Source organism: Chiloscyllium punctatum, chromosome 38 (genome assembly GCF_047496795.1).
Source record: "Chiloscyllium punctatum isolate Juve2018m chromosome 38, sChiPun1.3, whole genome shotgun sequence".
Lineage (NCBI taxonomy): Eukaryota > Metazoa > Chordata > Chondrichthyes > Orectolobiformes > Hemiscylliidae > Chiloscyllium > Chiloscyllium punctatum.
In genome coordinates, this window is record NC_092776.1 from 41,471,085 (window position 1) to 41,497,845 (window position 26,761).

General features: G+C 42.0%; 1 protein-coding gene across 2 annotated transcripts in view; it reads left to right on the plus strand.

Moving 5' to 3' along the window:
• kndc1 (kinase non-catalytic C-lobe domain containing 1) overlaps positions 1 to 26,761 on the plus strand; it is a 216,175-nt gene that overhangs the window by 77,493 nt on the left and 111,921 nt on the right. For both annotated transcript variants that reach the window (XM_072557681.1, XM_072557680.1), the window contains exons 5-7: positions 10,758 to 10,904; positions 23,166 to 23,283; positions 23,687 to 24,837. In XM_072557681.1, coding sequence (XP_072413782.1) covers positions 10,758 to 10,904; positions 23,166 to 23,283; positions 23,687 to 24,837 — 1,416 coding nt within the window. The remainder of the gene's footprint in view (positions 1 to 10,757; positions 10,905 to 23,165; positions 23,284 to 23,686; positions 24,838 to 26,761) is intronic.

A 26,761-nucleotide genomic window follows, 5' to 3' on the forward strand; every position in this document is an offset into this window, starting at 1 on the left:
GCCTTTAGATGAAGAAAGAACAATAGCTCACATGTTGGCAGTGGTACAAATGATAATGCAAACTGATGATATTCTAAAACAATCACTCTAAGGAATATCAGACCTCTGTAGTGTCTGGAACTGCATATGCTCAACAAACTGAAAAATAACACTGTCCTAAAATGAGTAATCTGTTGTTTCTGTCATGTCAAAAATGGATACCAGTTGTATTAGTATAGTCGGTCACAGTCAGAAAAAATTCTGGCGAATGTTGCCAATTCTGTCAGTATTTGAGGAATCCCCCCTAAACTGACCAGCAACCATCCGAAGCAGACTAAATATCTCTCACACAAATCCAGCAAAATGGAAACATTATTTCGGAAGGAAAACAGCAGTATCACTGTGTGGAATGTTTGACGTCGGGGAGAGTGTGCCATCTAATGGAAGAAAGTGGTAAACAATCGAGTTACTACAGTGCATCTAAAATCAAACAGTAGTTGAGAATTTGTCATGCTTCTTTTCACAGAATAACCTGTTGTGCTTTTCCAGTGCCATATATTAATTTCTGGGATTTTCACATTGAAAAAAAATGGAATCACAGAAACCAGAATGCTGCATGTTCTATTTTTTTTTGTGGAAGAGATGTGTGAAAATATTACTGAACATGAGAGATGCGCTGTGGTGAATGTATAGCTAAAAAAGATACGCAGCAGATAAGACCCAAAACCTGTTAAAGTTTGAAAAATTCTCTTTTGTCACAAATCTATTCATGTATGACTACAAAAAAAATCAATAGAGACTGGACTGGTAAGTTTAATTTTGAGATCCAGGAATATGCTAGTGACCACTGATTAAAGTAGGATCAAAGGATTTAAATGTTATATTAAAGATCCAGTCATCTTCAGCTGTGACCTTCCTTCCATCATAAAGTCAAAAATGGGAGCATTCAATAACAATTGCACAATTTTCAGTGCCGTTTGCAAATCCTCAGACACTAAAGCAGTCTGTACCAATAGGCAGTGAGATCAGTCATCTTTTCTGCTGCATTACTGCCCTGTTTCATTGCTGCTTCCTCCCGATCAATGAAAAGAATCTGAATTTTGTAAATACCTTGTGGTAGAATCAGCCAAAGATACCACATGTACAATCATATGGATAAGGAAAGATTTATTGAGCAACTGAAAAGTTCAAGGAGTGCAGAAATAAACATGTCCATGTGTATTCAGGACCTATCGAGAACTGCTTACCTTATAACTAACACATTGGGTACAGAAGGTACACACCCAGCTAATTTATCCTGGAACTGATTTGAATACCATTCTGTTTGGCCCTTCTTGCTTGATTGGGCATAATTCTGTCATATTCTCTTGGATATCCCAGTCAGAGTTCTGATTCTTATATGATCTAGAATATTCTCCCCTTTATTGGCTGTACTTGTGAAGGGTGCAGCATACCACTGTGAAGCAGCACACCTTTTATGGACTGTGCAGCAAGACCCTACTGGGGTGGTGCAGGCAACAAAGCCTCATTTAAGGAGGCTCAAGGTGTGCTGTACTGTTGTTCTGATAAAAGTATGGGCAGTGTTGTACCACTGTTGTGTATCCTACTGAGGGATTTGTAAATGTAAATTTATAAACATGAGTCCTGTTTGGAAGAGATAGCCTTTGTCTCCCAGCAACCATGTCTGTATGACCACAGGGATGTGGATTGAAGCAGGAACCTGTGAGTTCTTGATTACATTGAGAGATTGAGTAATGACAACTCCCTGGATAACTAACACAGACCTCCAAAATTTGGCATTGATGATCAAATATATATTGAACATTGTTAGAGTGGGTGCCTTTGCTGTTGACAAACTCTCCAGGTGAATGATGGAGTACTCTCAGAGTGATGTGGGCGCAGTCCATTGTGGTGAGGGTAAGCCAACAATGTTCGAGAATCCCATTCCTTGGAATTCCTTCATCACAGAGAAACACTCAAAGAGCTGTGCTCTGGAGAACATGCCATCACTTATATGCCAGACAGATTTATGGATTAAGGGTTGGAAGCTGATACACAGGTTCCCAGTGGCTCCCTAGACCATGGGCTCCATCTCAGATCCATGAGTAGATAATCCATATGGAAGGTTGGAAATAGAACAGTGTATCAGTAATGGTACTCCAGAGCCCTCCCATTAAACACCATGAAGCAATAATCCAAGATGGAGGAGGGGGAAAATTTCCGGATGTAATAGCTGCTTCTTTTTTTGAGATATTTTAGGTGGTGGAGGTGATTTCCTTGAATTCCAGGAACAGTAATTACTGCTTATATGCTGTTGCATTGTTTTGGTACTTTGGAGAAAAAAAAAGTCAAAACAGCAGCAGTTTTAAAAAGGGAGAGGTACAGATAAAGGAGGCAGATGGTGAGGTCAGTGCAGGAGAGAGAGAGAGAGAAAGAAACTGACACCACAGTGAACCTGTACAGTTACTGTCTTTACTGTTTGAATTCATGTATCGCTGAACATCAGAGTGCATCTGGGAAAATTAACAAACAGTGAAATTCACAACTGATCTTGGAGGAATTATTTGTGTGAAGTCACAGCACAGAAACAGATAAGTGAATAGTTTTAAGTGTGTTCTACAGAAAGTCTTCAGTAGTGAGTAGAGTGGGTTCTTTCTTGATTATATGGTTTTTGAGATATGTCTCTTGAGTAAACTTAAAATATAAGCCATAACTAATAATTTAATCTGGAGCAGTGTTATGTAGAGGAATTTTCTGGGTCTGTAGATTGTGAGAGAGCAAAAATGGCCTTTAGTAGAGTGATATGCACTTCTGGTCAGATGTGGGAGTTTAAGGAGAGATTACGGGTTACTGTGGATTATATCTGCAATAAATGCTGTTGGTTGCAAGTCCTATCAGATTGAATAGATCGGTTGGAGAGAAAGTTCGAGAAAATGAGGAATTTGCAACAGCAACGGTATGTGATGGATGGCAGCTATAGGAAGGGGGAAAAGTCACAGATACAGTCACATAGATGGATTAACACCAGGAAAGGTAAGAGAGATAGGCTGTAAGTGCAGGAGTCTTCTGTAGCTAACCCCATTTCAAACAAGTATGCTGTTTTGGAAAATGTAGGGGGTGATCGATTCACAGGGGAATGTAGCACGAACAAGTGATAAGGACAAGCCAGGGAACTATAGACCAGTGAGTCTGACATCGGTGGTGGGCAAGTTGTTGGAGGGAATCCTGAGGGACAGGATGTACATATATTTGGAAAGGCAAAGACGGATTAGGGATCGTCAGCATGGCTTTGTGCATGGAAATAATGTCTCACGAACTTGATTGAGTTTTTCAAGAAGTAACAAAGAGGATTGATGAGGGCAGAGTGGTAGATGTGATCTATATGGACTTCAGTAAGGTGTTCAACAAGGTTCCTCATGGGAGACTGGACAAGGTTCCCCATGGGAGACTGGTTAGCAAGGTTAGATCTCATGGAATACAGGGAAAACAAACCATTTGGATACAGAACTAGCTCAAAGGTAGAAGACAGGGGGTAGTGGTACAGGGTTGTTTTTCAGACTGGAGGCTTGTTACCAGTGGAGTTCCACAAGGATCAGTGCTGGGTCCACTACTTTTCGTCATTTACATAAATGATTTGGATGTGAGCATAAGAGTACAATTAGTAAGTTTGCAGATGACATCAAAATTGGAGGTGTAGTGGACAGCGAAGAAGGTTACCTCAGATTACAACAGGATCTTGATCAGATGGGCCAATGGGCAGAGAAGTGGCAGATGGAGTTTAATTCAGATAAATGCAAGGTGCTGCATTTTGGGAAGGCAAATCTTAGCAGGACTTATACACTTAACAATAAGGTCCTAGGGAGTGTTGCTGAACAAAGAGACCTTGGAGTGCAGGTTCACAGCTCCTTGAAAGTGGAGTCACAGGTAGATAGGATAGTGAAGAAGGTGCTTGGAATGCTTTCTTTATCAGTCAGAGTATTGAGTATAGGAGTTGGAAGGTCATGTTGTGGCTGTACAGGACATTGGTTAGGCCGCTGTTGGAGTACTGCATGCAGTTCTGGTCTCCTTCCTATCGGAAAGATGTTGTGAAACTTGAAAGGGTTCAGAAAAGATTTACAAGGATGTTGCCAGGGTTGGAGGATTTGAGCTATATCGAGAGGTTGAATAGGCTGGAGCTGTTTTCCTTGGAGTGTTGGAGGCTGAGGGGTGACCTTATAACTGTTTACAAAATTATGAGGGACATGGATAGGATAAATAGACAAAGTCTTTTCCCTGGGGTCAGGGAGTCCAGAACTAGAGGGCATAGGTTTTGGGTGAGAGGGGAAAGATATAAAAGGGGCAACTTTTTCACGCAGCGGATGGTACATGTATGGAATGAGCTGCCAGAGGAAGTGGTGGAGGCTGGTACAATTGCAACTTTTAAGAGGCATTTGGATGGGTATATGAATAGGAAGGGTTTGGAGGGATATGGGCCGGGTGCTGGCAGGTGGGACTAGATTGGGTTGGGATATCTGGTCGACATGGATGAGTTGGACCGAAGAGTCTGTTTCTGTGCTTTGCTTCTCTATGACTCTATGACTTTGACAGTGTGCTTTAACTTCATTGCAAGGAAAGGAGGCCAATGGCAGGTTTCAATAAGGAGTTCTGAGCTACGTAACCTTATGTAGGCATGTGCTGCAAGACTAAACCACTAATGTTATATTGGAGATGCCTGTGAAAAAATCCTGAGCTCCAAAGTGAGGTCCTGAAGGGCACAAGTAGTGTGTGAGTTGGTATCAAAGCAGTCGTGATAATGTGGCGAGGCTGTTGTTTTGGAGATACCGATTTCCCTGGTCAAAGGTTGGGAAATGGTGGAGTGCTGCAGGCAAACAGTAAAAACTGTGGAGTTGGATGAAAGCCCAGTGATGAATGGGATGAGCTGCTGCTGCTACTTAAATGTTCTGACTTTCATGTAAGGACTTTGCACCAGCTGGTTTGTGAGAGGAGGAGGGGATTATTGTGAGCTGCTTATAACTGAGGCATGATTAGCTCACAATGAGATGCAAGTGCATGGACATAAGGTATCGTCACTCAGTCGCAAGATTCAAAACTCGCTGTTTAAACTGCAAGAGGAAAAATCGCAAGCTGTTTTCTCGTAATGCCAAGAATCTAGCTATTTATTCAATCTTGCTGTATTTTTTTCATTTGTCTTACATCTGCCTATGCTACTCAGGCTAATAGAAAATTCCTTTCATGACAATGTCTCCCTCATCTGGAAGGAAGCAGGCAAGCCAAGGTCTCTTAAAGGCCATATTTGTGACCAACTTTAAGAAAGATGTTGAGACTGAACTATAAAGGAGTATCCTGCTGCTTGTCACAGGAGAAGTCATTGCACAATTTTATCCATGTCTATTTCCTGAAGTTAGAATGCAAATTTAACCCATTGAGATGCACATGATCTTCACAGCGACTAAGTCCAAGAAAATTGCAGAGAGCACCAGGAACCTTTATGCCCGGCAGCTATCCACCTCACATTGGCCTTTGGCTCTGTCAAAATGGGGAGGTTGTGGAGTGTCCTCCTGAAATCTGGCTGCCCTCTGAAATTTATCACCATTCTGCTCCTGCTACATGATGGTTACAAGCTGTGATCTTCACCAATGGATCCTACCATTGACTCTATATCAATGCAAACTGGCATCACCAAAGCTCTGTCATCACACAAAATTATCTAACTTTGTGGGCGGCACGGTGGCACAGTGGTTAGCACTGCTGCCTCACAGTGCCAGAGATCCGGGTTCAGTTCCCGCCTCAGGCGACTGACTGTGTGGAGTTTGCACGTTCTCCCCGTGTCTGCGTGGGTTTCCTCCGGGTGCTCTGGTTTCCTCCCATAGTCCTTAGATGTGCAGGTCAGGTGAATTGGCCATGCTAAATTGCCCGTAGTGTTAGGTAAGAGGTACATGTAGGGGTATGGGTGGGTTGTGCTTCAGCGGGGCGGTGTGGACTTATTGGGCCGAAGGGCCTGTTTCCACACTGTAAGTAATCTAATCTAATCTAAAAACTTCCTTGCCACAACACTGAACCTTATCTCCATAACTTCCCCTCTGCAGTGGAGCAACTGTACTGGATAAGCAGTGTGTCATCTATCACCTCTGGTCTAGAACCAGGAGCAGCCCAACCTCTGTCATCAAGCCTGCAATACACAGATAATGTTTGTGGATGCATTATCTCAGATGCTGAGCTCCAACCCCATTCATTGAGGTGAATTAAAGAATTAGCCTTAGGCTAAACATCTGGAACACCAAGATCCTATGCCAGCTTGCTCCTGCTATTCAAAACAACCTCTCCCCCCTCAAACCTCTGACAATCAAGATCAATAACAAGTCTTTGCCAATGTGGAAGCTATTTCATACCTTGGCCACATCCTTTGAGCAATGGCAGCCATTGCTACTGAAACTCAGTCTTGTTCCAATGTGCTCATCCAGCCTTTGGCTACCTGTGGAGAAGAATGTTTGATAAGAAAGGCATCAAAACCAGCACTCAGATGATGAGTCTGCAGAATCACTGTGTTACCTGCACTCCTATATGCAACAGAGACATGGACCTTGTTATGACCAGCCCCCAAGCAAGGACCCCCCCTTTGATCTAATATTATCATCTTTGTATTCAAAGACTTCCATTAGCCCTTCCTATCTCTCTCCTCCAGCTCTACAACCCTTTGAGATCGCTGTATTTCTCAAATTCCCGTCTTTTCAGCATCCACAGATTTAATTGTTTCATGTTTGGAGGCCATATTTTTAGCTGCCTCAACTCCAAATTCTGAACTTCCTTTGTAAACTCTCTGTATAACTCTCTATCTCTACTTATATGACTCTTGCAAAACCTTTTTCTTTGATCAAGTCTTAATCACCCATCTGGTCATCTCCTTATATAGTTCAGTGTCCAATTTTGTTGGTTAATTTTCCTATGAAGCACTTTGGAATTCTTTGATATGTTAAAACTGCTGTATAAATACAAGTTGTTGTTGACTAATACCAACAACATTGTATTTAAGTTGTACACAAAAATTATTAGAGACACAAATTTGGTCATGATCTACCGTGGGGATGTCAAGGCACTGGAAAACTTCCAAAGGAGGTCAATCAAAATGGTATCCAAATTTTAGCTGTACAGGATTTAGTTTCTTTTTTTCATTAGAGAAGTGCAAAGCCACCAGAAGTTGTGATAGGAATACTTGGAGTCTGTTCTCTTCATGACTTTAGTTGGCTAAGTCGGAGAATAGGGCATTTGTACGAAAGGCATTAAAGAATTAGGTATTAAGGAAAATTTATTTTGTCAAGGGTAATTGACTATTGAATATGTGTGCACTTAGCTGGGATTTCCTGTGGATAAGTTGCTAGCTTGACATATTTGTGGGCGACTTGTAGAAATTAGTCCTAAGTTTCTCTTCTGTTCACCTCTTGCAAGAGACTGCATGACTGTTTGTATGTACGTCAGGGTGGTCAATGAGGATTGTGATGGTGTACAATGTGGTTCTGCATTTTGTTGTGGTGGATTGATCAGATCAGTTCCTCTTTTTTTCAATCTTTCTTTCAAGCATCAATGGAAGTGGCCTGTGATTTTTAGCTTTCAACATCCCCATATTTAATATTGGAATCACATCTACCAACTTTGAGTGCATAGGAACAACGTCAGGCTTCAAGGACTTCAAAGCCCTTCATGGTGTGAAATAAATGAGCTATTATTTGAGCAAAGCTGTTCAATTTCATGCATCTCTTTGGGATGAATGTCATTATGTTGTGCAGCTTGATCAAACTTAATGTACTTACAACCATTTCCACAATTAGCAACATTGGAATCAAACATAAAAGCACGCTAGCCTGGCACTCAACATCACTTTCATCAACAAGAACAGAAGCAAAAGGGATGAAATCAGCTTGTGCCTGTGATGCTAAATGGGCTCATAATGGATAGAAATACCTGCATTCTTTTGTGGACTCTGGTTCTGTACTGTAACTTTAATATAGGGTTCCTGTTGCGCAGTGGTAGTGTCCTACCTCTGAGCCAGTGACCTGCATTCATGGTCCACTTGCTCCAGAGGTGTGTTGGAACATCTCTGAACAGATAGATTAAAAATACCTTAAATGGGCTCATCATAGATTGACTGCTCCTTTTACAGCAGTACCAGAGTGTTTTTTTTCCAGGACAGTTTGCATTTCTGTTGGCTATCAGCCATGATTGAAGGGCAGAGCACATTCAATGAACCAACTGGCTTAATTCTGTCCTGTACAGTCTTGAACCTGGTGAGCTACTTCTGGATGCTTGTGTGAAATAGGCAGCAACATTTAAATGAGGCTGTCAAAATGAAACAAGCCTCCCTATGTGCTACTCAGTTGGACTATACGTGTGTTACATTTGTTGATCGTTAGCTCATTTAAATTTCTTCCTGTAAAGGAGACCTGTTCTCCAGTAACACAACAACTGTATTACATGTATTGTCACTTGTTTTGCTCTCACTAATTTAGTTCATTTAATTGGCAAGTCCCATTGAACCACTGCAGATACTCACAAAGTCTGATCACCTCCACCTTTACGTCATGAAAAGCAATCTCAATCTTTTGATGCAAATCTGGACAGAACAAAAAAACCCTGTTCTTTGTAACAGGAGTCTTAACAGGGCCTGGTAGATACTAGACTCCATTGACTTGTTTCACAATATAATGTCCTTGGTGTTGCATGTTAGGACTTGTGTATTTGGTTAGTCATTGAAATATAAGCTGTTTGTTTATGCAATTGGACAAATGATGAATGTGATCTTTGGATCAGGCCAATTAATAGATTAACATTCTCTGAATCACTTAGCCTGTACTGACATTACTAAATGGTGCAGTGTTGTCAGTGTCAAGTTATATTTTAACAGGCAGATCTCGCATGGGATTGCTCATGGTGAGTTAGAAGTTAAATAATTTCATTGCTGTGGTGAAAGATGACCACACTTGAGTCTGTGTGGACTAAGAATTGGATATTTTAGTTGAGCTCAGTTAGCCAAAGAACTTCTCAATAATAGAGTTTTAGTTCATGTTATAATATCCAACGTCATTCAGGCCTCTGAAATCTCAACATTCAGTATTGGGTCTAGTTTCTGTAATAGCTCAACTGGTCTCTATTTTCTGTTTCCTTATTCCCTTGTTCTGTGTAGAGTGAATAATATTCTGACACAGCCTGTTATTGTTGCAACTTCTGAACTAACAATTTCAAAGCCCATCCTTTGTCAAGTATCTCATTATGCCAGGAAGAAATTAAGTATGACTACAGCACTTATTTCAAGATTAGCATGCATTTTAATTTTAACCCAATTAATATTCACCTTGTTGTCCCTAGTTCATGACACAGTATATGTATTAATGTGAGAGTGACATCGATAACATTGATTAACAACAGCCAAGTAAAATTCAGCTATTATCATATGATATTCCAGCATTTATCACTGCTCTGTGAATTGTATTCCACAACTGTGATAAATGTAAAAAGCCAAATTGAGGCCGGGAGAACACACAATAAAAATTACAAATGCAAGTTAACTAACTGGGATGTAGGAGGATTAGTAGGGGTATGATCTTAGAGTTGAGTCTCCTGTCACAAAATCCAATTGGTCCTTGAAGCATACACACTTCTCCAATTAGATCATTGGAATAGAAGCAGAAATTTTAACAAGAGTGGGCCTTCAGTTCCCACCTGAATTCAATCAGAAGAGGACCTGTGTTCAAAAAATGATGTGGATATGTTTGTAACCTTTCCGACTGTGACCAGCTGGACCAGCAGTGCTCCTTTGGGCTCTACGATGAAGTAAAAGTAATCCTTTCCTGTGAATTCTTTCCTGAGAATAACTTCTCCCAAACCACACTTGGCTGTATTTCTTTCTCTCTCTGAGTGTGGTGAACCTATGGAATTCTTTACTACAGAGGACTGTCGAGAATGTGTTCTTATGTATATTCAAGGTTGAGATGTACAGATTTCTACTCCACTCCCACCCAAATTTTACAAATTTTGGGACTTTGATGCAAATTAGTTTGTTAAATAGTTTTTTACAGTGGGTCCCCAATTTATAAACATATGACTTATAGTGCTCATACTTCTGAATTAAAAGGATGCATTAATAAACATTTTAAAGATCCAACGTACATTTCCTGTACTTATGAATATATTTTATATTGTCCTGCATTGTGTTCAGACTTGCATACAAATCAACATGCAAATGGACTTAAGAACAGAATCCGTTTGCAACTCTGGGACTGCCTGTACAGTCTTCTGAAATGTTTTTGCTCCACACCAATCACGCTTGAGTTAAAATTTAATTTGAAGAAGTGCTGTAAGGTAACAATAATAACATATCATTGGTAACCTGTGTGTCATGGTGATTATTGTAAGTGCAGCGATGAGAAAAACTTTGGATTTTGTGCTACTGTAATACAATCATTATCACAGTTTATTATTTGGACTAGTGCTAAATAATATAATTCCTTACTAAGTTCTCCAGAAAACGTAATTCCTATTTTTTAAGGTGCCTATCGTATCAAGTGCTACTTGATTTCAAATGAAATGACTATATTTTTTGTCCAAAAAACATTTTGTTCAGCAATAAATGTAACATTAACCTGAAACAATGTCATTTATTTTTGCTGAGATAACAGCTGGAACGTTGTGAGAGTTACATTATATAGTGCATATATTTTAATGTACCAGGATATCCAACAAATATTGTAACACTGTAACTTTTCTATGCATGTTCTTAATATTTTCAGGCTCACGTCTATTCTTTGGGGGCTACGCTAGCTGCTGCAGCTGAGTTTGTGATAGAGCCAGAGTTAGAACCAAACCTCAGCCAAGAATTAAGTAGCCTTCTCGATCAAATGCAGCAGGAAAAGCCTGAAGACAGACCAGACATTGAGGTATGATTTTGAGATTCTTGGTGGAATTTATGTATGGCTTTATTTTTCCTCCATACATGTAGAGCCCTGAGTATAAAATCATTTTGTATAACTTTGTGTAAGAACCTCTTCATAATGCAAATTTTGGATTATGTACATATAGGCCAACTGGGTATCTGAAAAAGCTGGAAATTTGTGGGCCACGCGTGAGAGGTTCTAAAGTGGGAATAGTCTGGGAATGGGATCTTGAACTTTAAAGAAATAAGGCAAGTTTGGGTTAGTCTGAAAACTATGCTTCTTGTCCCTAAACCTGACTCTAACCATCCACTTCCAGCTCTGTCTGAGCCTGTAAAGTGAGCAAGCAATCAATCTGATGCAGATTTAATAATGAAAAAGGCTTATGGTCATTCAGTTCATTTTGTTTTTTAGCTGTGGTCTTCTGGTGTCTCCAGCAGTTTCATTAAGGCAAGAAACTTGGTGGATTCAGGAGGCAAGTGTCTTAATGCCAAACTCCTGGACCTAAGTATCTGGCTATCTGAGAAATCTTTAAGTATTCCTCAGGATGAGCAGTCAAACCAATCAACCACCGTCCCTAATCCCCCATCTTCTTCTTCCCACTACCTCATCCAAAATCTGAAAAATTCACTCCCTCCACTATTGGTACATTGAGGAGCCAGTGCACACCATCTACAGGATGCACTGCAATAGCTTACCTCGGCTCCTTTGACAGCACCTTCCAAATCCATAACCCATGTCGATAGACCAGGACAGATGAACAGTAACACTGCAACCTGACAATCCCCCAAGTCACTCACCATCCTGACTTGAAACTATATCGTTGTTCTTTGATGTTGCGAGGTACAAATCCTGCAACTTGCTTCTTAACAGTATGAGGGGTGTACCTGCACCACACGAACTACAGCAATTCAAGAAAGTGGCTCACCACTGATTTTATTGCCCATCCCTAGTTGCCCTTGAGAAGATGATAAGTTGCCTTCTTGAACCATTGTGGTCCATGTGCTGTAGGTAAACTCACAATACTGTTCAGGAGAGAATTCCATGATTTTGACCTAGTGACACTGAAGGAATGCTGATATATTTCTAAGTCAGGATGGTGAATGATGTGATGATATTATGGACTTAAGAGGTGTATTCTGTCCTGGTTTTTTATGAAGAAAGACTGTGACAGAGGCACTGAGCAGACTGCTCGAGCCACTAAACAGCTTAAGGAGCCTTGCAGTTTCTTTTTTAAAGTTGGAACAATAGAAGCAGCCTGAATGGGTGGGGTCAAGCTCCCACAGAATCAGGATTTTTTTTAGTTTTAGCCTTCAGTAGCGATTGCTGGTGCCTTGAACCTGAATGTGGTAGCTCTTACTCCTCTCTCTGTTACAGCTGAAAGCTGGGGTTCTCATCCTACTGCTAGAATTGAATGTGAGACAATACATTTGACTGAATTACACATTCCCAAGGGTGTGTTAATGGGGTGTTACGTTATTGGAACAGTTAATTTGTAATAGTTAGTATTTATTATTTTCTTAAGCATTTCAATAGAGTTGCAGTTGAGCCAATTATTTTATTTCTATTTTGTCTGTGTTTTATTAAAGTGTATGAACAAAGTGTGTTTTGTTTCAAGCCTGGTAGTTTGACCAATCAAATTGCAACAGGAAAACAATGCCTTACACTTACCTATAAAATAAGAAAAGGGTAGGGTCGAGACTATCTTCATATTTTTTGAGGGGGTTGGGTCTGGTCCATAACAGTGGCTTAGTGGGGAAATTTCAGGAGGTGGTGTTCCCATGTATCTGCTGCACTTGTCCTTCCAAATGGAAGTAGCTATGGGTTTGCAAGCTGCTCTCAGAGGAGGCTTGGTGAGTTATTGCAGTGTATTTTAAGCAGCAGTAACGGAGGGAGTGAATGTCTGTGGATTTGGTGACAATCATTTGTGTTGTTGTGTTCTGGATGGTACCAAGCTGTTTGAGTGTTATTGAGATTGTGCTCATCCAGGCGAGTGGGAAGTATTCCATCAGACTTCTGACTTGTGCCTTTGGGGAGTCAGAGGTGAGTTAATTGATGCAGGATTTCTAGTATCTGAACTGTTCTTGCAATCACAATATTAATATGGCTGGCCACTTTAATTGTTTGGTCAATGGTAATCTCCAGGGTATTGTTAGTTGGGGATTCATGATACTAATGTGATTGAATGTCAAGGGATGATGTTTAAATTCTATTTTATAAGAAATAGCCATTAAGTGGCACTAATGTTGCCTGAATGTTAGTTGCCATCTGTCAGCTCAGACTTGGATATTGCCCAGTTCTTGTTGTGTTTCAACATGGACTGCTTCAATATCTCAGGAGTTGCGAGGAGTTCTGAACTTTGTGCATCATTAGCGAACAACATTTGACCTGATGATGGAGGGAAGGTCATTAGTGAAACAATGGATGATGTTTAGGCCGAGAAAACTATCCTGAAGAACTCCTGGATCTAGATCCGAGATGGCTGATCTATAACAATCACATCTTCCTGTGTGCAAGAAATGACTCTAACCAGTGGAGACTTTTTTCCCCCCAATGCCCTTGATTCCAGTTTGCTTGGACTCCTTGAAACCATATCCTGACAAAACTTTAATTTGGTTTGATTTGATTTATTGCTGTCAAATATACCAAGACACAGAGAAAAGTGTTGTTTTGTGCGCTCTACAGGCAGATCATACCGTACAAAGTGCATCAGACCGAAGAAGATTGCAGAACATAGTTTTACAGCTGCTGAGAAAGTGCAGAGAGAAAAAGATAAATGTTAACTTTTGAGAGGTCCATTCAAAAGTCTGATTACAGCTGGGAGGAAGCTGTTCTTGAATCTATATGTAGTTTTCAGGGAACACCTCTGGGACACCCGCACCAACCAACCCATCCGCCCGTGGCTGAACACTTTAACTCCCCCTCCCACTCTGCCAATGACATGCAGGTCCTTGGCCTCCTCCATCACCAGACCCTGGCCACACGATGCCTGGAGGAAAAGCGCCTCATCTTCTGCCTAGGAACCCTCCAACCACACGGGATGAATGTAGATTTCTCCAGCTTCCTCATTTCCCCTCCCCCCACCTTATCTCAGTCCCAACCCTTGGATTCAGCACTGCCCTCTTGACCTGAATCTTCTTCCCGATCTCTCCGTCCCCACCCCCTCTCCGACCTATCACCCTCACCCTCACCTCCTTCCCCCTATCGTATTCCCAGTGTCCCTCCCCCACATTCCCTTCCCCCACCTTTTATCTCAACCCGCTTAGCACACCAGCCTCATTCCTGAAGAAGGGCTTACGCCCGAAACGTCGATTCTCCTGCTCGTTGGATGCTGCCTGGCCTGCTGTGTTTTTCCAGCACCACATTTTTCAACTCTGGTACTCCAGCATCTGCAGTCCTCACTTTCTCCTCCTCTATGTGTAGTTAAACTTTTATATCTTCTGCCTGATGGAAAAGGGTGGAAGAGAGTATAACCAGAGTGGGAGGGGTCTTTGATTGTGTTGATTGATTTCCTGAGGTAGTGGGAAGTATTGATGGAGTCAGAGAGTCAAGGAGTCATAGAGATGTACAGCATGGAAACAGACCCTTCGGTCCAACTTGTCCATGCCGAACAGATGCCCCAACCCAATCAAGTCCCACCTGCCAGCACCCGGCCCATATCCCACCAAACCCTTCCTATTCATGTACCCATCCAGATGTCTTTTAAATGTTGCAATTGTACCAGCCTCCACCACTTCCTCTGGCAGCTCATTTCATACATGTACCACCCTCTGTGTGAAAAAGTTGCCCCTTAGGTCTCTTTTATATCTTTCCCCTCTCACTGTAAACCTATGCAATCTAGTTATGGACTCCCCATCCCAGGGAAAAGGCCTTGTCTATTTATCCTATCCATGCCCCTCATGATTTTGTAAACCTCTATAAGGTCACTCATCAGCCTCCGAAGCTAACGGGAAAACAGCCCCAGCCTATTCAAACTCTCCCTATAGCTCAAATCCTCCAAGTCTGGAAACATCCTTGTAAATCTTTTCTGAAACCTTTCAGGTTTCACAACATTATTCCGATAGAAAGGTAGCAGAATTGCATGCGACGTTCCAAAAATGGCCTCACGAATGTCTTGTATTCCTGCAACATGACCTCCCAAATCCTGTACTCAATACTCTGACCAATAAAGGAAAACATACCAAATGCCTTCTTCATTATCCTAGCCACCTGCGACTGCACTTTCAAGGAGCTATGAACCTGCACTCCAAGGTCTCTTTGTTCAGCAACAATCCCTAGGACTTACCATTAAGGGTATAAGTCTTGATAAGATTTGCTTTCCGAAAATGCAGCACCTCACATTTATTGAAATTAGACTCCAACTGCCACTCCTCAGCCCATTGGCCCATCTGATCAAGATCCTGTTGTAATCCAAGGTAACCTTCTTTGCTGTCCACTTTACCTCCAATTTTGGTGTCATCTGCAAACTTCCTAATGATACCTCTTATGCTCACATCCAAATCATTTATATAAATGATGAAAAGTAGTGGACCCAGCACCAATCCTGTGGTACTCCACTGGTCATAGGCCTCCAGTCTGAAAAACAACCTCCACCACCACACCCAGTCTTTTACCTTTGAGACAGTTCTGAATCCAAATGGCTAATTCTCCCTGTATTTCATACGATCTAACCTTGCTATCCAGTCTCCCATGGGGACCCTTGTCGAACGCCTTACTGAAGTCCATATAGATCACATCTACTGTTCTGCCCTCATCAATTCTCTTTGTTACTTCTTCAAAAAACTCAATCAAGTTTGTGAGACATGATTTCCCATGCACAAAGCCATGTTGACAATCCCTAATCAGTCCTTGCCTTTCCAAATACATGTACATCCTCTCCCTTAGGCTTCCCTCCAACAACTTGCCCACCATGACATCAGGCTCACTGGTCTATAGTTCCCTGGCTTGTCCTTATCACCTTTCTTAAATAGTAGCACCACGTTAGCCAACCTCCAGTCTTCCGGTACCTCACCTGTGACTATCGATGATACAAATATCTCAGTAAGAGGCTCAGCAATCACTTCTCTAGCTTCCCACAGAGTTCAAGAGTACACCTGATCAGATCCTGGGGATTCATCCACTTTCATGCATTTCAAGACATCCAGCACTTCCTCCTCTGTAATATGGATATTTTTCAAGATGTCACTATCTATTTCCTTGCATTATATATCGTCATGTTCTTCTCCACAGTAAACACCGATGCAAAGCACTCATTTAGTGTCTGCCCCATCTCCTGCGACTCCACACAAAGGTTGCCTTGCTGATCTTTGAGTGGTCCTATTCTCTTCCTAATTACTCTGATGTCCTTAATGTATTTATAAAAACCCTTTGGATTCTCCTTAATTCTATTTACCAAAGGTATCTCATGTCCCCGTCACTAGCTGTAATGCTATTCCTTATCAAAAACGCCACTCCCCCTCCTTTCTTGCCTCCCTTTCTATCCTTCCTGTAGCATTTGTATCCTGGAACATTAAGCTGCCAGTCCTGTCCATCCCTGAGCCATGTCTCTGTACTTGCTATGATATCCCAATACCTTGTTCCTGACCATGCCCTGAGTTCATCTGCCTTTCCTGTTAGGCCCTTTGCATTAAAATAAATGCAGTTTAATTTATCAGTCCTACTTTGTTCTCTGCTTTGTCCCTGCCTGCCCGGACTGTTTGACTCACTTATTTTCCCAGCTGTAGCATCTCAGGTTGATCTCTTTCCCCACTATCTTCCTGGGTCCCATACCCCTCACCTCCACCCGCCCCCCCCCCCACCACCACCCCTTACTCGTTTAAATCGGTCCAGAACAGCTCCAGCAACTCTCCCTGCCAGTATATTAGTCTCCTTTCAATTCAGGTGCAATCCGTTCTTCTTGTACAGGTCACTTTTACCCCAGAAGAGAATCCAATGATTCAAAAATGTGAATCCTTCTCCCAATACACCAGCTCCCAGCTATGCATTCATCTGCTCTATCCTCCTATTCCTGCTCTCAATAGCTCATAGCACCGGGACCAATGCAGATATTACTACTCTCGAGGACCTCCTTTTTAAAATTCCTGCCTAACTCTCCATATACTCCCTTCAGAATCTCATCCTTTTCCCTTCCTATGTTGTTGGTTCCAGTGTGCACAATGACCTCCTGCTGGGCCCTCTCCCCCCTGAGAATACTCTGTACCTTCTCTGAGCCATCCTTGATCCTGGCATCAGGGAGGCAGCACACCATTCTGATTTTTCGCTGATGGCCACAGAAATGTCTGTCTGTCCCTTGGACTAGAGAGTCCCCTATCACAATCGATCTCTTGGAACCTGATGACATACTCTTCATTGCATTAGAGCCAATGTCGATACCAGAAACTTGGCTGTTCGTGCTACAATCCCCTGAGAATCCATCACTTGCTACATTTTCCAAACCAGCATACTTATTTGAAATGGGGATAGCCACAGCAGACTCCTGCACAACCTGCCTCCGTCTCTTACCTTTCCTGGAGTTACCCCATCTATGTACCTGCGACTTTTCTCCCTTTCTATAACTGCCATCCATCACACCCCCTTGCTCTTGTAAATTCCTCATTGCCTCTAACTGTCGCTCCAACTGAACCATTCCATCTGATAGGATTCGCAACCATTGGCATTTATTGCAGATATAATCCTCAGTGACATATAAACAGCCCCTAAACTCCCACATCTGACAAGAAGAGCATTTCACTCTACTAAATGCCATTTTTGCTTCTTTCAATCTGCAGACCCAGAAAATAGCAGTCTTATTCCTCTACAAAACACTGCTCCAGACTAACTTAATACATATGGGTTATATTTTTAAGTTTAATCAAGAGACATCTCAAATAAATATATAATCAAGAAAGAACCCACTCTACTCACTACTGCAGACTTACAGCAAGGCCACAGTTAAAACAATTCAACTTATCTGTTTCTGTGCTGTGACCTCTCCAAAACATGTTCCTCCAAGATTAGTTGTGAATTTCACTGTTTGTTAAATTTCCTGGTGTCCAGTGATACATGAATTAACAGCAAAGGCAGTACCTGCGCAGGTTCACTGCTGTGTCAGTTAGCAGTGTGGTGTCTTTCTCTCTCTCTCTCTCTCCTGCACTGACCATGTGCTGCCTTTGTCTGTCCCTCTCCCTTTTAAAAGCACTGTTGTTTTGACTTTTTTTTCTCCAAAGTTCCAAAACAGTGCAACAGTATATAAAACAGTAATTGCTGCTCCTGGAATCAAGTCCAACACCTAAAATGCCTCAAAAAAGGAGCAGCCTGTTACAGCCAGAAATTTTTCCTGTCCTCCATCTTGGCCAATGGATGGAAGACTGGTTAATGTGATGGACTGGGCTGTGTCCACGACTCTCTGTAATTTCTTGCAGCTTTGGGATGAGCAGTTGCCAAACCACCCTGTGATGATTCCATTTAGGATGCTTGCTATGATGCATCTATAACCATTGGTAAGGATTTGAAATGATGTCAGGGGGCAGTCTCCCACATCTGCCATCCAGAATTCAGCTCTTTTGCCCATATCTGAGCCAAAGCTGTCATGAGGTTCGGAGTCGAATGACCGAGGTGGAATCCAAATTGAGTGTCACTGAGCAGGTCTGTGGTGTTCAATCTGAAGTATGATTCATGGGCTGAGGAGAGGGTAGCAGTAGAGGGCACAGAATCAATGTGATATCTCCTTCCTAAATGTATGCTATTGTGCTGTCACTTCAGCTTGGCCTGGCCTGTCAGTGGGACACGACATGCCTCGACATGGTGTTGGAACTATACCTTACAGACAACTGTACGACTGTGACGATGTCAGACTGTTTCTTGACTAGTCTTAAACAGCTGTCCCAATTTTGGCAGTACATCTTTATCTTGCCACCTCACACTCCTCTTTCAAAACCTTCACGAGTCTTCACCCTCAGCACACCGTCAGCTTGTTTGACACTTTATGTCCCACTAGATATTATTCCGTGGGTGCATTCTTCTGCTGTAGACATTGGTGAGAAAGTTGGGAAAACCAAGATATAGAGAACAGTGTTGTTTTGTGCGCTCTACAGGCAGATCATAACATACAAAGTGCATCAGATCGAAGGAGATTGCAGGGTATAGCGTTATAGTCGCTGAGAAAGTGCAGAGAGAGAAAGATAAACGTTAACTTCAGAGGTCCATTCAAAAGTCTAATTACAGCTGGGAGGAAGTTGTTCTTGAATTTATTCATATGCATATTCAAACTTTTATATCTTCTGCCCAATCATTATCTAATTACATTTCGTTTATATGGAGTTCCCAGTTTTTGTGCCTGCTGAATAGAAACTAGACGGAGACAATTTGTGACATGAAAGTCAGTGACTCCAGCTCAGTGCTTGCTCCTCTGGCCCCACCTGTCAACAACAGCAATAGCATGCAACCCCCACCATCCATGGATCTTGGCATCTGACACACATTGGCTTACTGCCCCCTCATTGAGTCCAGTCTGTCAGCTACTTGGGATGATCAAAGTCAGGGGGTTTGTATCTCTGGGGAGTGGGCCACCCTGAGACCTATGGGTCTAGTGCAAACAGTTGAGAGCGTCATGGGAAACGAGACAGGGAGCTGCATCGAGATCCGTCAGTGTCTGGTGAGTCTCACCAGATTGGGTTATCCTTTCAAGGCAGACGAGTTCATTGTCAGTCCTGGGGGATTCATCCACACGAAGTTAGGGGTTCATCAGGGTCATTTCTGTGGAAGGTAAATTTGTGAACTGAATTATGGAATTTGGAGACAGCATGCTGTAACATTGAGGGAATAATAGTTGTGAAGGGTGACCACAAGGAGGATTCTGTTTTTCAAGGGTGCAGACACATTGTGTGGGTCCTACTCACAGATAGGAACACTTTCCTCAGCTCAAACTCCCAGAGGGCTAAGGCTGGCAGGCAGAGTAGAAGTGAAAGGTCTAGCCACCGCTGAAGTATCCGGAGAGGAGACTATGCAAGAGGTCTGGTTATACAGTGCCTAGTGGCACCATCCTGTCTCGTCATGAGGAGGCTCCTCGTTCCCCTGTTACCTGGCTGGTGGCGGTGAGCACCAACATGTAGAACAATCGGTTTGTGTATTTATCCAGCAGACCTTGCAAGTCCTGCCTCTCCTGTGTTGCTACAGTCCTACAGCCTTTGGAATACTTTGCCTGGACGCTCTGACAAAGCTGTCTGCTGCTGCTGTGTCTACTTGTGCAGTTTGTGGAAGTTGTTAATTACTCATATCACTGGATCATCTCCTGCCTGGGGCTGACCAGGTCCTTGGTCTCCATCTGTCATCCAAATGCCAGAGTTCTGGAGCTTTTCTTCCTTGACCACCTATGGACATGTGGCAATGACGTGCTTACCAGCAGGTGCTCAGGATATTAATCATAAAGAAAACCCACCATGATGTCAGTATCTGGCATATCCACTTAAATGGTTGCAGCCCACACCAGCCAGTGCCAGGATCCTCTCCTCACCCCGGGGTGAGGAGTTGAATTTGGGCACCCTGCCTCCCTTCTTGACTTTCTCTACTGTCTTCTGGGCTGCTTTCTCCTGGAATAAGACAAAGGGAGCGATGAGAGGAAATGAAAGTGCCTGGCAAAGCAGTTTGTGCCAGTGCAGGTGATAAGGTGCTTCCGAGGGAGTGGGTGGGCAGTGCTGATGCCATGCACTGTGAAGGGATTGGGTGGGTGGGAGCGAGGGAGAGAAGATATCACGTGCCATGAGCCACAGGGGAAGTTTTGTACAATGACAAAAGATGATGATACTCATCCCTCGCAAAGCGGAGAAGATCATTGACCTGGTAGCATTACTGGGCACTTCTCCAGATCATCAACACTACATTGTCCAGGGTAGCAATCAGCGACCAGGCTGGCAGAGTGAAGGTGTCGTGGTCAGCATTCCCTTGAAACTGCGCAGTTGTGTGTATGCAGCTGCTCCAATGATCGGTGGTGACTCGTCGATTACAACATTCACTTCCAGTCCTGGAAGTCGCTACTGCACATGGATCTTGGAGGCTTGCACTGCCGGAAAGAAAATTAGAGGGAACGCTGGTTGTTGTCTGCTGGTCCTGGGGGAGGAGGACGCGAAGGCGTGGATATTCCTTTGTCAAATGTTGTGAAGCATGCAGGGTAGCTCAGGACTGACAGCATCTAACATGGTGCACAACTGGAACATGGGCATGTCCTGGCAGTGACGAGTACTTCTGCCCACAGTGAATGGGAGAATGCAACAAGTAGGTGCCATAGGGGCAAGATGCGTAGTTAGTAAGATGAGTTTGGTAAGCTAGAATGAGAAAATTCACTCAGAGATAAACTGTATGAAACTGATGAAACACTTAGCTGATTTGTTAAATTGCTGGCACATCAGGATTGCACAAGAGGTTTGGCAAATCCTAATTCAACATCAGGAATATGGCACTGCGTCGTTTATATGCCTGCTGGCTGCCCTGAGATTTAAACTGGTCTAATCCATGTGATTGGTTCCTGTCCATGCCCATAATCCTTTCATGCTCATTTCTGGTCCACCCTGTAATGTTAGTCTGTGCTTCACAAACAGCCCATAAGTGGATTGGAGAGGTGACATAATGGTGAAGAGGGGTTGGCAATTCTTGGATGCCAACAGGTTGGACAAGGGTATGTGTGGCTGGTGGCCATGAACTGTAGCCTGAGAAGCTGAGCATCATTGAGGGTTCCCACAGCCAATGGTGAGTTGAATTTACCAGGTTTCCCCTTTGTTTTCAATTATCCGTTTTATTGGTGCATTTGGTAATATAAAAATCTGAATATGAATGAGGCAAGTTATGGCATTAATAAAGTGTTTAACAATTTATAATCCCTTTCACTGGTAACTCATTGCTACAGACACAAAACTCACCTTGCTGCTTGGCAAAAGCATAAAGAACATAAGGATCTGGAGCAGGAGTAGGCAGTTCAGCCCCTTGAGCCTATTCTGCCATTTGGTATGATCAGGACTGAGCTCACCTCAGCCTCATTTCCACTTTGCTGCCTGCTCTTCATAATCCTTTGACCTATTCTTAATTAAAAATCCATCTCCTTTGTAAATTTATTCAATGTTCCAGCATCCACTGCACACTGGGGGAAGTAAATTCACAGATTCCCGACCCCTTGAGAGAAATAATTTCTCCTCTTTTGTTTCAAATCTGCTCTGCTTTATCCTAAAACTATGACCTCTCATTCTAGATTGCCCCATAAGATGAATCATCCTTTTTACTTCTATTTTATCAATGACCTTTAGCATCTCATGTATCTCAATTAAATCTCCTCTGATTCTTCTAAACTCCAGAGAGTATAGAGCTGAACTGTTCAATCTCTGTTTATAAAACAAGCTCCTTATTTCTGGAATCAATCTAGTGTCCCTCCTCTGAGCTGACTCCAATACAACTACATCCCTCCTCAAATAAGGGGACCAAAACTGTATATACTGCTTCAAATGCACTCTCACTAATGCTTTGTACAGTTGCAGCAACTCTTCTCTATTATACTCTGTTCCTTTAGCAATAGATGCCAGAGTTCCATTTGCCTTCCTTATGATCTGCTGTACCTTCATACTAGCTTTCAGTGACTTGTGCAAGAGGACATCCTTTCCCTCTACAGCAAGTGTATGGAATGAGCTGCCAGATAAAGTGGTGGAGGCTGGTACAATTGCAACATTTAAGAGGCATTTGGATGGGTATATGAATAGGAAGGGTTTGGAGGGATATGGGCCGGGTGCTGGCAGGTGGGACTAGATTGGGTTGGGATATTTGGTCGGCATGGACGGGTTGGAAGGAAGAGTCGGTTTCCATGCTGTGCATCTCTATGACTCTACGACTCTTAAGTTATTCTGAAAATTCTCTCCATTTACATAATAAGTTACCTTTCTATGCCTCTGACCAAAATGGATAACCTCACACTTTCCATGTTAAACTTCACCTAACAAACTTTGACCCATTCACTGAAACTATACATAGAGATTATTTGTAAATTTCTTAGTTCTTCATTGCAGCTTACTTTCCCACCTATTTTAGAGTCATGTGCAAATTTGGCTGTATAATTTTTTCTCCTTGCATCCGAGTCATTAATTAAGATTGGAAATAGTTGGGGGCCGAAGGACTGAAAGCTGTGGCATCTGAGTAATTTCACCTTTCCAACCAGAAAAAGACCCATTCATCTCAGCATTTGTTTTATTACAATGACATGTATTATTAATATAGACGTTTTAATAATGTTACCCATTTATTTATGTTCTGCAGAGTATCATCACCACATGTGAAGAGAAACTAAAATGCTTATCCTCAGACAGTATTTGCCGTAATCTGTCCGCCATAGGTAGAAGAGTACTTTCAATTGAATCTGTTGGTGCTTTCCAAGGTAGGTGTTAGATAATTATTTCCCTGGCCACAAGAAATTTTTGGCTCATTTTCAGATGTTTTCCAAACTTGGAAAATATCGCCAAGCTTTCTACTTTCAAAGCAAGTGAAAATGACAAGTCTAGAAAATTATTCTCCAGAAAGATTTTAAATTGTGAACTTCAGTGGGAAAAAGATTGGGAGTGATGAAAATTTAACTGTACATTTGGGACATGCCTGTTCTGTGATCTTGACATTGAATAAGTTCACTCCCCAGATGTTTCGTTCAGTGAGATTGAATTATTACTACAGATTTATTCTTTCATCTATTCTGGAGTGCATTTTGTTAACTTACACATGCCTTCTATTTATTTGAAATGGATCTTGGTATCTGACTGATCTGCATTTTCAAAATCTTTACATAGATGGATGTGAAGAGACCTGTAAAGAGAAGATGCGTCAGGAAGGTGTAGGTCATGAGCTGCAAACAAGTGAAAGAAACCCAGCAGACGGCTCATCGAGCACTGAAGACCTGCCATATGATTTAAACATGCAGAACAGCGGAACAGTAGAGGTTATTTGCAAGACTGAGAAACGTGTGCAAGACGTAGATCCAGATTTAACTGTTGAAGGTGATCAGCTTTTCCAGCCATGTTTAGATGACATGAGTTCAGCAGAATTGTGCGAGAGACGGGAACCAGTGCTCGTTATGAATTCTACTGAAATGAATACCAAAGGACATGAGGCCGACAGGATTTCACCTGTTCCTCAGAAACGATCAACAGCTCGGAAGAGAATGCTACCAAAACTACCAACAGAATTGGCGGGCAGTTCTCAACATCTTCATCAATCCAAAATGGAGCTTGGCAGATCTGTCACATCTAATCATTCACCAATTTCATTTTCTGACATTACTGCAGATTCTTTGTCTTCAGTCGGCTCTGTCAAAATGCTGAATATTACAGACTGTCCTCAGAAGGTACTTTTTAGAACTAAGAATAATGATGTTAATTTCATTCCAAAGAACAGTCTTCCATCAGAAAGGTTAAATGTGAACAGGTCAAGTGATGGGACTCAGAAGGTCTCTAGTATAGCAGCAGTAAATAAGAACTTGCCCAAGAGTTGTAACTTAATTTTCGATGAAAGCAAAGAACGATCCTTAAAACCTCCCTTCACGTTCGGGAAAATGTCTTCCACGAAAAGTCTCAAAGCTAAAATCTCAGCATTATCATTTACTTCAGCAAGCATGAACAGTCAAATGGATTCGCTTGCTTCCAGTGGACTATTACTAGGCACAAGGGCTGCATTTGGAGACTACAGTTACAGGGCAGCAAAAACTGAAGCAAGTGATTTGCCTCATTTGGACAGTATTTTTTTAGATACTGAAAGAATTGTTGGCTGTACTCAGAGAAATAGTTTCAAACAAAGCCGCTCCCAAAGTGTGAATGATTTATCAACAAGTAATACCCTGCTATTTAGCAATGTCATTCAACATTCTCAAGATGATAATAGAGAGCAGATGTCTCCTATCAGAGCTGCTGAAAATGATCCTGTAGAATTTCATTTTGATAAACAGGTATGAAAATTTTTATGAGATATGTTGTTTCTTTGGTTATTAAGTGCAATGTTTTGTGTGCGTTGCTAAAAAATATAAGACATTCTTTCTTGATTCATAGTTTTCATTCTCATTTTTCTATATCATAAATGTATCTTTTGCAAAGCATTATGAATCATTATCACCTTCACTTAATAAGGCTATAGAAGATAACTTGAATTGAGTTTAGGATAAACGCTAATTTAAATTGTTCTTTAAAACACCAGAAAATTAATCACTTTAGCATTTTGCACTTTTGCTTAGTTGCAAAATATGCAAGTTTATAACGCATGGGTGAATTACTACTGAAAGTAGATTCTTGATTAAGTGATGATAGTTTCCTGGCATTCTCATGATTTGGAGGTGCCAGTGTTGGACTGGAGTGTAGATTAGATTACTTACAGCGGGGAACCAGGCCCTTTGGCCCAACAAGTCCACACCGACCCGCCGAAGCGCAATCCATCCATACATTTACCCCTTCACCTAACACTATGGGCAATTTAGCATGGCCAATTTACCTGACCTGCAAATCTTTGTACTGTGGGAGGAAAAACCAGAGCACCTGAAGGAAACCCACACAGACACGGGGAGAATGTGCAAACTCCACACATTCAGTTGCCTGAGTTGGGAATTGAACCCGGGTCTCTGTCGCTGTGAGGCAACAGTGCTAGCCACTGTGCCACCCACGTGCAAAGTTAGGAAATGTACAAAGTTAAAAATCACACAGGTTATAGTCCAACCGGTTAATTTGGAAACACCAGCTTTCAGAGCACTGCTCCTTTATTAGGTGGCTGATGATCAGGTGATGGTGATGATGATCAGGAGGACAACTACCTGATGAAGGAGCAGTGCTTTGAAAGCTAGTGCTTCCAAATAAACCAGTTGCTCTCTCACCTGGTGTTGTGATATTTTTAAATCTGACATACACTGAAATAATTTCTCCCAAATTTAAATCTCATTTAGCTTCAGTTTAGCATTATGTTAAGATGTGAATTTTTGGTTACTGGAGTACACGATTCTGGTCTTGCTGTCAGTGCTATATTTTGAGTGAGAAACCTTTTTTTATTATGTTTCTGCCATGGGATCTTCCTTTAGTTGTGTATTGTCTGCAGATGAAAAGGTCAATAACATCCAAGTCTCTATTAATGCCACACAGGAAATGGGTTGCAAAGAACAGCTTGACAACAATTATGTTGTTCATGCTTTTACCTCTCATTTTGAAAATGCATCCGGCCTTCAATCAATTAGGACCAATCAATCATGAAAAACAAGGTCAGGAGTAGGTCATTTGGCCCCTTGAGCCTGGTTTGCCATTTAATAGGATCATGAATGATCTGATATTCCTCACATCCAGTTTCCTGCCTTTTCCCATAACCCTTGATTCCCAGACTGATCAGGAATCTCTCTCAGCCTTAAGTATACACAAAGGCTCTGCCTCTACAGATCTCTGTGGCATGGAGTTGCTAAAACTCTCAACCCACTGAGAGAAGAAATTGCTCCACATCTCAGTCTAAAACTGGCATCCATTTATTCTGAGACTATGCCCTCTTTTCTAGACTCTCAACAAACATTCTCTCAACATTTACCCTGTCAAGCCTGTTAAGAATCCTACATGTTTCAATGAGATCACCCCTCATTCTTCTGAAGTCCAGTGAGTAGTGTCCCAGCCTGTTTAGCCTTTGCTTATAAGACAATTCTTCCATTCCAGGGATCATCCTAGAGAACCTTCTCCAAACTGCTGATAAAATGATATCTTTCCTTAAATAAGGAGACCAAAACTATTCGCAGTGCTCCGGGTGTGGTTTCACCAGTATCTTGTACAACTGCAGTAAGACTTCCCTACTCTTATACTCTAAACCCCTTAAAATAAGGGCCAATATTTTATTAACCTTCCTGATTACTTGCT